Source organism: Callionymus lyra, chromosome 3 (assembly GCF_982586985.1).
Source record: "Callionymus lyra chromosome 3, fCalLyr1.hap1.1, whole genome shotgun sequence".
In the NCBI taxonomy this organism is placed as follows: Eukaryota; Metazoa; Chordata; class Actinopteri; order Syngnathiformes; family Callionymidae; genus Callionymus; species Callionymus lyra.
In genome coordinates, this window is record NC_141820.1 from 2,628,817 (window position 1) to 2,642,487 (window position 13,671).

The window sequence follows — 13,671 nt, forward strand, 5'->3', positions numbered from 1 at the left end:
TAATGTTGTTTATAGATGATTTACACTCACACAGCATGTTTAACAGTTTAGTCGTATTCGTTCTATAAACTAACATATGTAGATATGTGTATTTCAATTATGTTTTTATTCATTTATTGTCATTTGTAAATGTCGATGTTTCTCCTTTAGTTCCTACGCCCTTGAACGCATCGTTGACGTGTGATCGGTCGATGCCAGTTTCTTCCTCATATTCATGTATTTTTAATATATTTCAGTGTAAATGCAACAGTTTAATGTTGTTTTATAGGTGATTTACACTCACACAGATTATATAATGTTTAACAGTTTAGTCGTAGTCGTTCAATAAACTCATAAACATAGATGTGTGTAATTCAATTACGTTTTTAGTCATTTATTATCATTTGTAAATGTCAATGTTTCTTATTTAGTCGACGAAAAACGTCTTTCTTCGTGTCGAACTAAATCAACTGATGCTGGTTTGAAGGAAAAAGGTAATAAACTCAAATACTTAAGTACTTTGTTCCCTTTGAATCTGATAAAAATAAACAATACTTTATTTAAATGTATTATTTAAATGTATATTTTTTCAAATAAACCCCTCTGATCTGATGAACTGAATACATGAGAAGCAGAGAGGAATGATATTTAAAATATAATATAAATATAAGATATTCTAAATATCACGATGATTCAAAAGTTGACACAAGAGAGTTTGTGTGTCGACGAGTCACGTCCATATCATCAGGTATCTGTAGGAAGGTCAACGTTTCCCATGACCTCTGGCTCACTGGGGTCAAGGCCGTCGTGTCACGGACTCGTGAGAACATACGTGTCTGTGTGCGTCCGAGGCGACGAACACGGATCATTAACCCGAAGCGGTCGATACATTTCTAGCATCGATCGTTGCTTCTCTGAAGGTCGAGAGGCTGGGATCCTGTCGGGTTTGGTCGAGAAGCATCTGTGAGGGACTCGGACTAGATGGTGTCCTGAAGGTCGTTTGTCATCTGGTGAGCCATGAAGATGTTTAGGATAAGATAAGGGACATTAGGACGGTCTGCCATGATAAGAAGATCAAAGTCACGTCCAGGGAAATGCGTTTGTTTTGGGAAAGAATAACAAACAGGAAATGAAAAGACGTCAGAGTTAAATGTTCTGTCACCGTTCGCTTGAGTCGGACAACATCTGGACCTCCTCACCGAAGCCGCTGCCCCCTCGACCCCCGCCCCGGGATAAGCAGAAGGTGTATTTAAAGGTGGAAAGTAGGGCAACAGATGTACGGCTGAGGAGCAGCTGCTGACATTTGGTCGGACCGATCAGCACTCGGCACAAATGTTCTGCCCTTTCATGGGACCGGACCTGAGGACCTGTTGCATCACCGTCACGATCGCCACGAATACTTGAAGAGTTTTTAATCCTCAGCTGCATCTCTGAGTCCACGGTCTCGGCTCCACTTGTGGACTTTATTCATTGTGTCTTCACTACGAGCCGACGTCATGTCGGCGGAACGGTCCCGGCGCTGGCGAGAGCTTCCAGTCCGTCCGTCCGAGGCCGAGGAAGCTGCCAGGACGTAAAACATTTGGACGTCGTACGAGGCTGGTCCGTGACTCACATGTTTGATTGTTGTCGGGTCAGAGCTCGGGCGAGAAGGTGCCAGCGAGGGCTCACTTTACACAGCGGGAGCGGCGCTGTCACTTTTAAATCTCTCTGACACTTTGGGAGCCGAGCCCAGCCAAACTTTTTACAATGTGCTCATTCCTCCGGCTCGGTCCGAACGATGTGCCGCGAGAGTGACGGGAGCCGCAGACGTGGTCGACTGATGGTTCAACAAATAATAATTACCCAACCCTTTGCCCATGTTTAAGACGTATTACTTTATACAAATCTGGGCGAACGAGAGGTTACGAGAGTCCGTTGTGACGTAATAATGGCTTCGCTCCTCCTCCATCCAGTGATCGCGACTCTACGCTGGCCTGGGAACACCTCGGAGTTCCAGGGGAAGAGTAGGCGATGAAGCTCGGGAGAAGAAAGTCTGGGCTTCACTGCCGAGAAGACGAAGATCACGTGATCGTCTGCTTCCGTCTGTTCCATAAATTACCGTATTTTCTGGACTATAAGTGTCAGTTTTCTTCATAGTTTGTCCGCGACTTATACTCTGGAGCGACTTATGTGTGAAATTATTACCACATTATTATATCATTTCACATGTTATTTTCACACTAAACCACCAGAGGGCGCTCTAGGCCTGTGTTGATCATTTCCACGTAGAAGAGGAAGCATCTTCTACCTCCGGAGTTAGTTAGTTGTTTAAAAGTGACACGAGGATGAAGAGTTATTTGGAGTTACACGGATGGTTTGGTAAACTAGTTAGTTATTGATGCTATAGTTCTCTGAATAACTCTTCATATGTTATGTTAACATACCAGGTTCTCACTTCATGTAACGTAACATTATTCTGTTGTTGCCTCTAGTTTTATTTAACTTGTCTTTCAAGATCACATGTCTGTTCTTGGATTTTATCAAATCAATTTCCCCCAAAAATGCTACTTATAGTCTGGAAAATACGGTAGAAACTTTCAGGAGATTGTTAGTAAATGAGACACGACTACATTTTCCATCTAAATAAATACATCTTTGATGATCCGTCACTCTCCGTGGGTTCTGAAACCACTACTGCCACCTGCTGGTCGCCTCTGACGTCTAAATCGGTGGAAACCTGTTATTCATTATTTCACAGATCGTCGAGCCGAGCACTTGAGTGGGAAGATGTCAACTGTTAAAGTGTCTTGTTTACTTTTAAAGCCCCTAATGTGTTTCTCTTGCTACCTTCGCTCTGATCCAGAGACCACATCCAAGTCCGACGGAGAATTGCCCAATTACTTTTTTTCCCCGAGGCTCCGGAGAGCGCCGGAGCAGGTAATCCGACCACAATTTGGCTTTTTTTATATCTTTACTGCGGGGGTTTCGAGTCCCGCTGCCTCGATATGAATTCCAGCTGGACCCGTTGACTGGTTCTGATTGCGAAGTTCTATTAAATCCAGCCAAAGACACACAAAGTTTCTCCGTGACTGCAGGTTTCAGACTCCGGGGTTTGAAACATCAACTTTATTGGATGATAGTTCGTAGAATGTGTTCGTTGTATTTCTCATTTAGATCCTGTCAGTTGGAGCAGATCATCTCCATCGCTATGTTGCGATATCGAGCCGGTACCGTTGACCCTCCTGCCTTTGAACCAGAACCTACCGCTACCTGAACCTTGACCTCGACATGACGACCGAAAACCCGATGATTCAGCTCCGGCTGTGCACTCCAGTTATTTTGAAATCTACTCGATGACATCGCACCCTGAAGTCGTACTGTTTGATCGTTTGATCCTGAGCAGAGATGCTTGGTTTGCGGGGGTCACCGTGTTCCAGCAGGGGTCAATGAAGGTGAACCAGCCAGTAGGAAGGAGACCAGATCCACCGAGTACACACCTGTGTACACACCTCGACCGCTTTGGCTGCTTTAATGTACCAGAAACCGTGTAAGTCGGGCCAGGGAGGTGGGACTCAACAGTGAACCCCTCGACGGCACCATTTTTCTACACTTTCTGGTCCATGACTGGAGCTGACGTCACACCAGGTCGTGGTCAGCTGTTGTGGTGCTTCGTATCTGAAGATTATTTGAGCAAATTCAACGCATTGGATCTTACAAAAAGTGCAGCGACACGTAACCAACACAACTTATGTGATGGACTTTCTCTCCAGAACCTGACGCAGCTTCAGGGTCAGCCGGTTCCTCCCGATTCTCACGGCTCCACCCTGAGCCCCCCTCTGTTTGCAGTACCTTGTCACCAAGGCTAAGAGTAACTTCCTGTCGTGGGTTCACTCTTGGTTTCTCTGGGTACTCTGGGTTTATGCACCTAAGACATGCCTCCAAGTCTACTCTGTGTCCAGAAACTTGTTACACTGCGACCGTTAACACGCTTTCATACTCACCACCGGTTAGCATGAGGGCGCACTTGCACATGCAGTTGTCGTTGTCCACGTCTTTGGTGCTGAAGTCGGCTCCGTGGATCACCAAACTGCTCTGTCTGCCAGCGGTTCCACTGTGGCTCTTCAGGAACAACCTGAAAGACCAGGAGAGGCCATGAAGGATCAGGGTGTGAGTGTGTTGTGAATGTAGCAGAGGAAACACTGTGACGTCAACAAGGACGGCATCATCTGGAGGTTTGAAAAGAAATGTTCATTAATGTGGAAAACCTTTGGTGCGTCCCGAACGTGCACTTCTGCACTTACTATTTTGAGTACACAGGTGCGTTCACACTGAGCAGTGTCTGAAAATGTAGTGCGCAATGGGCACTTATTTGGCAGAAAATTGAGTGTAAGTAAGTAAGTAAGTAATATGAGCACTTTTCCAGACCAGGGTCACAAAGCACTTAAACAATCAAAACAATATTCAATAAAGTATATACTTTAAAGGTCAAGATGACACAGAGAACAACACAGGAGTCTCAGAGAATCAAGGAAACACCTGCACAAATAAAAATGTCTTTAGATGAGTCTAGTGACTCCATCAAACACAGAGGGAGAGGAAGATCGTTCCATCGATCGGAGAAATGTGAGTTCTTCTACTAGAGCGGCTCAGAATTCTGGCTGCAGAGCTTTGTATGAACTGCAGGCGACTGAAACACAACTCAATAACTTGTTTCAATTGATAAAAAGTGTTGTCATGTGTCAGTGATGGTTCACTCAGAGAATTGCGCCATTTGAGAGACAGCACTTGAAAGGAAGACGTCTACTTTACTTTGCTCAAAATACCTTAATAGGACAAACGAAGTAGCCTCGACGTGGATTCCAACACAGGGGGTTCTCACTGTCACGGTAACGATAACTTTCTGCCTCAGAAATAACTATTACTTACAGTATTCTCCGGACTATAAGTGGCTCCGGAGTACAAGTCGCTCCAGACATAAAATGCATAATAAAGAAGGAAAAAACATATATAAGTCGCACTGGAGTATAAGTCGCATTTTTGACACAACATACATGACACAACTGAGAACCTGGTATGTTAACATAACATATGAAGAGTTATTCAGAGAACTATAGCATCAATAACTAACTAGTTTACCAAACCATCCGTGTAACTCCAAATAACTCTTCATCCTCGTGTCACTTTTAAACAACTAACTAACTCCGGAGGTAGAAGATGCTTCCTCTTCTACGTGGAAATGATCAACACAGGCCTAGAGCGCCCTCTGGTGGTTTAGTGTGAGAATAACATGTGAAATGATATAATAATGTGGTAATAATTTCACACATAAGTCGCTCCAGACTATAAGTCGCGGACAAACTATGAAGAAAACTGACACTTATAGTCCGGAAAATACGGTACTTGCTTACTTTTACTTACAATTACATTTGACGTCATTTCGTCAACCTATTATTTTTATACCATTTGGGCCATACCAGCTCAATCTCCAGGTCACCAGGATAGAAACATCTACGAAAAGAGGCTCCGCCGAGTCACGAACGAGGCCCGGCGATCGACTCACACTCGTGTGATGTATGGGAGGAAAGAAGACTTTCTAACGTTGACCTGCTAAACCAACACGGTCGTGATCCTCCGGGAGTTCTGTACTGATTACTCTCCATCGTTTACGCCCGGACAAAAACAATATTCCATGTTTTCTGGAGATTTTCAACACACACGGAGATTAATTAGCGCTTCGAGGCTTCAGGTTGAAAATGTCAAGGAAAGCCGAGCGGTCGGCGCCGGGAGGAGGATGTCATTTACATATCAGCTGCACCGGGACAGCTGTGCAAATGGCTGTTGTGTTTTTTCAATAGTCCAGCGGGAACTTCTGAATACACGTCGGATGCACCGCAGAGCACTTCCAGGAGAGCCGTGTGGATAATCAGAAGCCTCCGAAGTTGCAGCGAAGCGGCGAGAAATTCCAGGGTTATTCCAGTTGACGGTAATCTCACGAGCCAACCTCTTACGTCTCTCAGGTGACGGCTGATTCTGCAGCGGATGTCAAGAGAGGTTCTGTTCGCCGTCCTGATAAATACCAGACGTTGCTGATGGTTCCGTAAAAGCCCGTGTGATCCGCGAGCGGCTTCGCATGTTTGCCAAAGAGGTTTTGTCAGGAGGGATTTCCAGAGGAAGGCTCGGAACCGTCTGCTTTGAATATCTGCGGCCTGTGTTTACCAGGTGTTTTACATATTCACCAGACCGGCGGTCCCTGGGGCGGCCAGGCCTTCCCCTCCATTGTTACGTTTGATTTCACGCCGTAACATGAAGTGGGATATTCGTGAGCCGGGCCAAGCGGTCCGATCCGAAAAGTGACAGGAGAGTTTTCCGTGGGAAAAAGATGGTAGAAGATGATTAGATGTGATGCTTCAATCAGCAGTGGAAGGATCTGTTGAGAAGAGAAACGTCTTACGTACTCGCATGAATCAGCGAGGAGTCGACAGCCGGTTCTGATTTAACTGCAGGAGCTTCTTCTAGAACCGACATCGGACCGTACGAGCGCCGACGGTCCATCCATCCGTGATTCAAAGGACATTCAAAGATACATCTTGTTTTAAAGATTAAAAGATTAAGATTAAAATTATTATATACGCCATAATTAAATGAATGCTAAAAGATCATCAAAATATAAAGTATAAATGACTCGCTGGATCTAAGAGCTTAAACGTTTGACGACACATTCACAATCAATATTCCACTCAGACTGATTCACTGGTTCAAGACAAGCTTGGATCAGGATTAGATACGACACCAGTTATTTAAAAACATCTGTTTATCTGCAAATCACACCTTAAATCGTAGATCAAAGAACGAAGCAAGACACACCCGGGAAAGGGGGGATAAAAGACGGAAACCGAGAACATTTGAGTGATTAGATTACAAGAAAACAAATTAGGATGTCTCTCAATGGGGGACTGGGACACAGGGAACTTGAAAGAACCATTTGGCCGGAAAGGGACGACCTCCCGGACCGGAAATTGCCTTAAATATAGCGATGTTTGACCTTTTCTCCCGGGACTATTGACCTGTACAGTCGTCGGGACAAAGTGCGTCCGGTCGCGTTCGTAAAGCTTGTATTTTGTTTGACTTGAAGCAGCGAATAAACGACCCGTGACACACTCTTATTGACCATCTTTCTCCACGAAGCGAAGTAGAAAAATGGGAACGGGAAGTCGCGTTGGAGCGACGGAACGGACTCCATGTTTTGATCGTTTTAATCTAGAGCAACTGATGTGACGCGTAACTGCCAGCAAACATCCACGATAACCCGTCACTAGTTTGGTTAAGTTGTGTAGGACTTCCTCCCCCACTGAAGGGGGCAACAGTGAGCTTGTTAAAGGTCGAGGTGTTAAATCTCACAAGGGGCTGAAGTTATCTAGAAGTCAACATCTCAGCCCAACAATATGTGTTAACGACGCTGTCTGTAGAAGGAAGTTTGAGTCTCTGGTTGTTTATTCTCGACGGCTCGGTTTATCCTGATCGTCTCAGTGTTAACAATCCTTCGACTTGTTCCCGGATCGCAAACACTGGAATCTTTACAGGTCAACGACATTAAACTGCCTTGATTTTAGCCAAACATGAAATGATGAAAGACGAAGAAGTCAGTGTGGAGTCGAATCATCCCAAATTGAATGTATGAATAAATTAATCAAATCCAAGAAAAGTAAAAATAAAAGTCAAATCCAGTTCTTATCCAGGTTTTAAGAATATCCTCAATTACTGAATGAATATTATGCTGGTGTTTATTTGTCCTGGAATCACCTGCCATAAACCAGGGAAACAAACTTATATTTCGATAGTTGTTTACAAACCACACTTGGATTGTTGTCATTGATGTTTCCCGTCTGGCCCTTCAGTTCACACCGAGGCCCCTGATCTAGACGAGGCATCGCTGACAATAAACAAGGGAAGTCCTGTAATCACTTCATGTTCCTGAATCTGGTCGTTCCAGCGTCACCGACCCTTTGAAGCTCACGGCACCGACGTGTTGGTTATTTACTTTCTACCAAGAGCTCTGAGCGGCAGCCATTAGCCTCCTGAACTGTCGTCTGATTGGCTCATTTGAGAGGTTAATGACCGCGACCCGGAGATCCGTCTCCTACCGAAGGCCCGCCGAGGTGTTCGTCTCAAACCCGACCGCCCGCCGTCACGTAATACAAACAACGTGTCAGCAGATGTTGGGTCTGTGCCACGGAAGCCATTAAGGAATCGGACGAACCACGGGATGAAAACGAGGATCTTTGAAATCAATGTGTGGCGATCTGGAGCCGGGCCCCGGGTCTGGACCCGATCCAAACCTCAACACCTACGTTCTGCTGGACCTGGATCAGTGTCTGGGAACAGAGAGAGAGACGCCGTCCTGGGTCCTTCTCTCCGTGGCCGTTATCAATTTATCTTCTCTTGAGCAGAATTTGGAAAATGGTTGGACTGTGAGTTTTGGAAAACGAAATCCTTCTCTAAATCCCGTCCAAGTGAAAACATCAATATGGGACGTGTGCGGGTCCGAGGGGAGGCCGGGGATGTTAAACACATCATTTATGAAGCTGGCCGTCCGCACACGAGGGGGATATTAAATATTTAATTGTCAAAATGTTTAAAGAAATACACCCATGTTTCATCCTGTTTGAAACATTCCAGCGAGAGATCGTACGATTGTTTTCGTCCGCTGCTCGCACGGCCGACGATGGTTTTTATCTTGACGTCTTGGACTTGAGCTTTTTGACAAGATTCCACTAGTTTCCACGGACGAAATGGCTTCGGTGTCAGACGACCCTGAACCGATGCAAGTACATTTTCAGTCCGACAAACCATTTTGTTCTGGGCACTTCCTGCATGATGACATCACATCCTGTACAATTTTTTGAAGATTCAAGACTCAAAAACTAATAATTTGTTGGCAATTTATACCAACTTAAAACTTTGATATCAACAAAAAGACACTTTTACCACCAACATTATCAGGGCTCGATGTGACGACGTCACTGATTGGCTAACACTCACCCATGAAACTTTTGAACTAAGTAATCAAACAATTTGCACATTTTTCTTCATTTAAATCTGTATTAGTCACATGTACTTGTTTGTATTTCATTGTATGAGTGAAATATTTCAAACCATCGTCGTCACATCTGGACACGCGTGACCAGGAAGTGACAGAACAGACAAATGATTGGATGATTGACAGAGATGTTCTTTTGGTTGTTTATAAAATGTTCTCTATTATTTCCGTCCAATAGAGTAACTTGATCGAGCACATGATCGTCCGTTCGTCGCATGATTGGCTGAAAGATCCAGTAGCTCTGTGTTCTGTTGGTTCAGTCTGGAGACTCTATTACACCAACATTTATATATTGAAATGACAAGACTATGAATTAAAAAAAATATTGCAAATAAAAAAATACATATTAAACTGTAAAATAACAAGTTTAAAAAAGGATTGCTAATTCAATTATTTAAAAACTTTACAAAACAAATTCAGCCTTTCAGTCTACAAGTAGTTCAATTGTTTAAAGACATATATTAAATTATTGAAAAACAGCATTTCACTAATAAATAAATGTTAAACTATTCAATATTCTCATGATATACGTCTTTAAAGAATGTTATCTTAGTGTAGATGATGAATAAAACCTCGAGAGTGGACTCTGCACTGAAAATAAACTATGAAAGTTTCAAAAGTCAGATCCCACGTTAATAATTTGGACTTTAATCGAAAGTTTTTAAAAAAGTTTAATGGTGTTTTTACGTGAACGTATGTTCAGCAGGTGTTTGAAAAACATCGCAGGTTTGAGAGTTTTTGACTTTTTCTCGTTCCTTCCTTAATGGGAAATTCATCGCAGTTTTACGCAACTAAAGTCGTAAAAAATATATATTCTGGTGAGAAAAATAATATCAGTGCGAGTCCGATCGATATATATTACAAGATATCTTGTTCGAATGCGTTCAACGGTGTTGGCCGTGAAAAGTGCCAAAAACGGAAGGAGGACGAATAATAAGAAGAGGCTAACAATAGTAAAGCTGGCCAGTGATAAGAACAACTTTCTCCAGAACATTAATCGAGGAAAACTGAAGTCCAAAGTCAAGTTTCACAGATCAGCATCAGTGGATCTCATCGGGTTGTCGTCACCGATGGACGTTGATCTTCTGCAGTGATTTGACTCAAGAGATTGTTTGGTGATTTTTCCAGTTAAACGTTCAGACATGTTGGTGACTGACCTGCGTCTGTTCCCCTCGTCGTCACTGTTTTCACCGCCGTCCACGGACTGGCTCCGAAAACAGCTGAGACGACAGAAACCCTTCCAAAGCCAACAAAGACGTGGACCCCGTCACTTACGGCTGCTCTTTGAGAACGAACAAACCTTCCTTAAGGAGCAGCTGCGCCGAGAAACACTTTGTTGACTTTAAAGCTCGGCTCATTTGTTTTGGCTCGAGAGGAACAAAGTGATTATCCTCCTCTGGGTTCAAATGATAAATAGATGTTTGTAAATTCTTCAACTACACACTTCTATTGTGTTTTAGGGGTTTTTATTGCGTTTTATTGTGTTTAATTGTGTTCATCTGTTCGCTCCACTGGAAACTCAAGATGTTTTCGTTTGAAATAAATCCTTTCATTTAACCTCAGAACACAAATTCAAACTAACTTTGTTGTCGTTGAGAAAAGAACGACTTCCATCAGTTGCCGACAGTTTAGAGTCAGTTCGACCAGGAGAGACTCGTTTTTAATGTTGTGCAAAAATAACTTTGTCAGTTAAAAACATCAGAGTTTGACGAACAACAGGAAGTTAGAGACGTTGAGGCTTTGATATTGACGGGTCTTGACACTGCTGGAGGTACATTTGTGACTTCTTGGTAATATTTTTCAGGGTATATTAGATTTAACCAGAGTTTTTCAACAACTCTTAAGAAAAAAGAGAAAGAAAAGAAAAAACGAGAGCAACAGTTGCAAAGAAAAACTGCCTCGGAAGCAGAAACCTGGAGCAGAACCAGGGACACGGGGAGATCTTGAGGACCGTCATGGTGATCCGGTCCAGGATCAGATCTTAAACCACCGAGACTGGAGGAGGGACGTGAAGGAGGATTTTGTCGTCATTATTTCATTATTTCAGTTTTCTGATGTAATCAGATCTGGCAGTTTCCATCATTTCTTATTTATGGATTTTGTCGTCATTATTTCAGTGGCTTCGATCGCGTCAATCACGAATCATCTGATCTTCGAGTCTGACAGGTGGACGGCGTCATCTCCACCTCCTCATACGGAACGTTCCACCTGCTTCATGAATCTGGAGTGAGTTTCTCTTGACCAGTGGCGGCCCATAGAGGGCGCTGGGGCGCCACACTCCCACCGATATGGCTGTTTTGAATTAGATTTAACATTATTATTAGTTATTTTTTAGTTTTAAATGAATCATCGACATGGATCATTCTGTATCTTTGTTCTTCACATTGATCAGCTATATTTTCATTGATTCCCGATTGTAACCTCGGTTTGTGTCGTCACAGCAGTCGATCCGGGCGTCAGCGAGTGACGTTTATGTATCTCAGCCAATCATAAACATCGCAGTCGTAACAGAGAAGAGTCGTCTCTGAATATCTCTGGACGAAGCGACTCCGATGATTGAGAAACGTAAACGTTACTAAGTTGTCATTAGCTTGTTTAGCTAACATGCTATTGCGATGCCTTTAAAAAAAAAAAATGTGTTGGTTCTAAACCCTTAGCTGTCAATGTGTTGATTTAACGTCTCATTAATATTGTCTCAGACTAGGTTGGACTGATCGAAAGAGCGCCACCTAGAATATTGTTCATCAGCCGCCGCTGCTCGAGACCTTGATGTGAAGATAAGAAGCTGGTTCTGGTCTACGGGTCCAGGTCCACGTTCAAGGACATGTGGGTCTGAAGATTCTGGCCTAAAGGTGGTCACACGTGTCGAAGAGTTTATGAAACCATTCAAAATGTTCTCGACGAGTCGAGGTCAGTGATGCCCTTTTTCCACGTACGTCAACCAATCAACTCTCGCTTCGCGCGGTCGGACCGAGAACCAGAAACCGAATCCAGAACGAAAGGAAACAGGAGGTTCCGTCATATCCGGGTCTTGATTGTGGTCACAAAAATGTGTGAAATCCAAAACACCTTCGTGTCTCCAGGCTTGATTTGGTTCTGGAGTCCTGGGAGGAAAGGTTCCAGGTACGAACTCGTCACCGCTGAAAGTGAAACCTCCGTCATCACCGATCCACGGATCCAGACCAGTTAAGGAGGTTCAGAACCAATCGGTACATTCTGTAGAACCGACACGAAGACCTGGAGCAGGGTTCAGTTCTAGTCTTGGCCTCGTCAGAGACGCTCCTGAAGGCCAGGAGTGTCTGGAACACTCAGGTATCTTCAGCAGTTTCCACGAGGATGAGACCGACCGTCTGTTATCATGAAGCCTCGGAACTAAACCTTCAACCCACAAGTTCCCGTAAGAAGGTGTCGGTCAAAAAAAGAAAAAGATGACAAAGGATTGATTTTTGGTTGGAAACGGAGAGTTTGTGTGTTTGTTTCCATCAGGATCTCGTCGAGATGTTCGAGTGTTTACGACTCCGAGCTCCTGGTGCAGATCTGAAGGAAAGAGTGACGACTGGCAGTGACAGCCAACTGTGACGCAGGAGATGCGTTTGATCCATTTTTTTAACCATCATACCGAAGATATGATGAGCAGCAACAGATGCTCTGAGATACAGTTCATCTAACAAGTTCCTGAGCCATCAAAGGAACCTCCGGTCGTTTGACTGACGCGACCCTCGAGGCCACGTGGATATGAACCAGGGATCGAGATCCAAATGAGGTTTTTCACACATGCACTGAAAACCAGAGCAAGTGTCGTCTTGTTATAATTAAATGATTGGAATCGATGATGAGGTTCATCGACTGTTTGATTTTCACATATTTAGAAAGATTTCATCACGTCGTAGATTCATGAACATGTTCTTAGAACTTTCTTTCTAAACAAGAATGAGACGTTTTTTTGGACTCATTCATTCATTCATTCATTTTCTATCGCTTTATCCTTTACCGGGGTCGCGGGGAGACTGGAGTCTGTCCCAGTATCATAGGGCGAGAGGCAGGGGACACCCTGGACAGGACACCAGTCTGTTTCAGGACACACAAAGACAGACAACCATTCACACACACACTCATACCTACAGACAAGTTCCCAAAGTTCTCAATCAACCTCTGGATGTTTCTGGACTGTGGGAGGAAACCGGAGTGTCCGGAGTAAACCCACACAACACGCGGAGAACAAACTAACTCCACATAGAAAGGTTGGCCCCGGCCTGGAATCGAACCAACAACCTTCTTGCCGGTCAGGTATATTTGACTAAAACGAAGTATTTTAACGTCTACTAAATCCTATGATGTTTTAATAAAGTATTGTCAGTCACATGACCTTCCACCGTATAGTATTATTCAACGTCGACACAAAAACTCCTACTTCACCTGTAGTTCTGTTTCTCGCTGCCGATCTGGAAACGCTCGTAGAGCGAGAAGGCCTGATGTCCGTCCCAGTCGGTCAGGTCCACGCGCAGCACGAACTGTCTCTGGCTCGTCAGCTGGTAGACGTACTCGTTTCCCAGCCAGTGCTCGGAAGACGCGCTGCCGAAGCCCTGAGGTCAAAGGATGAGGCACTTATTTTGGGG

The 13,671-nt window shown here is 44.0% G+C and overlaps 1 protein-coding gene across 1 annotated transcript in view; it reads right to left on the reverse strand.

The window, feature by feature from the left end:
• The window catches only part of angpt1 (angiopoietin 1), a gene marked incomplete in the record, with an annotated part of 112,692 nt that overhangs the window by 2,239 nt on the left and 96,782 nt on the right, over positions 1-13,671 (reverse strand). The window contains 2 exon segments of the mRNA XM_087786160.1: positions 3,960-4,090; positions 13,472-13,638. Of these exon segments, the coding sequence (XP_087642286.1) occupies positions 3,960-4,090; positions 13,472-13,638 (298 nt within the window).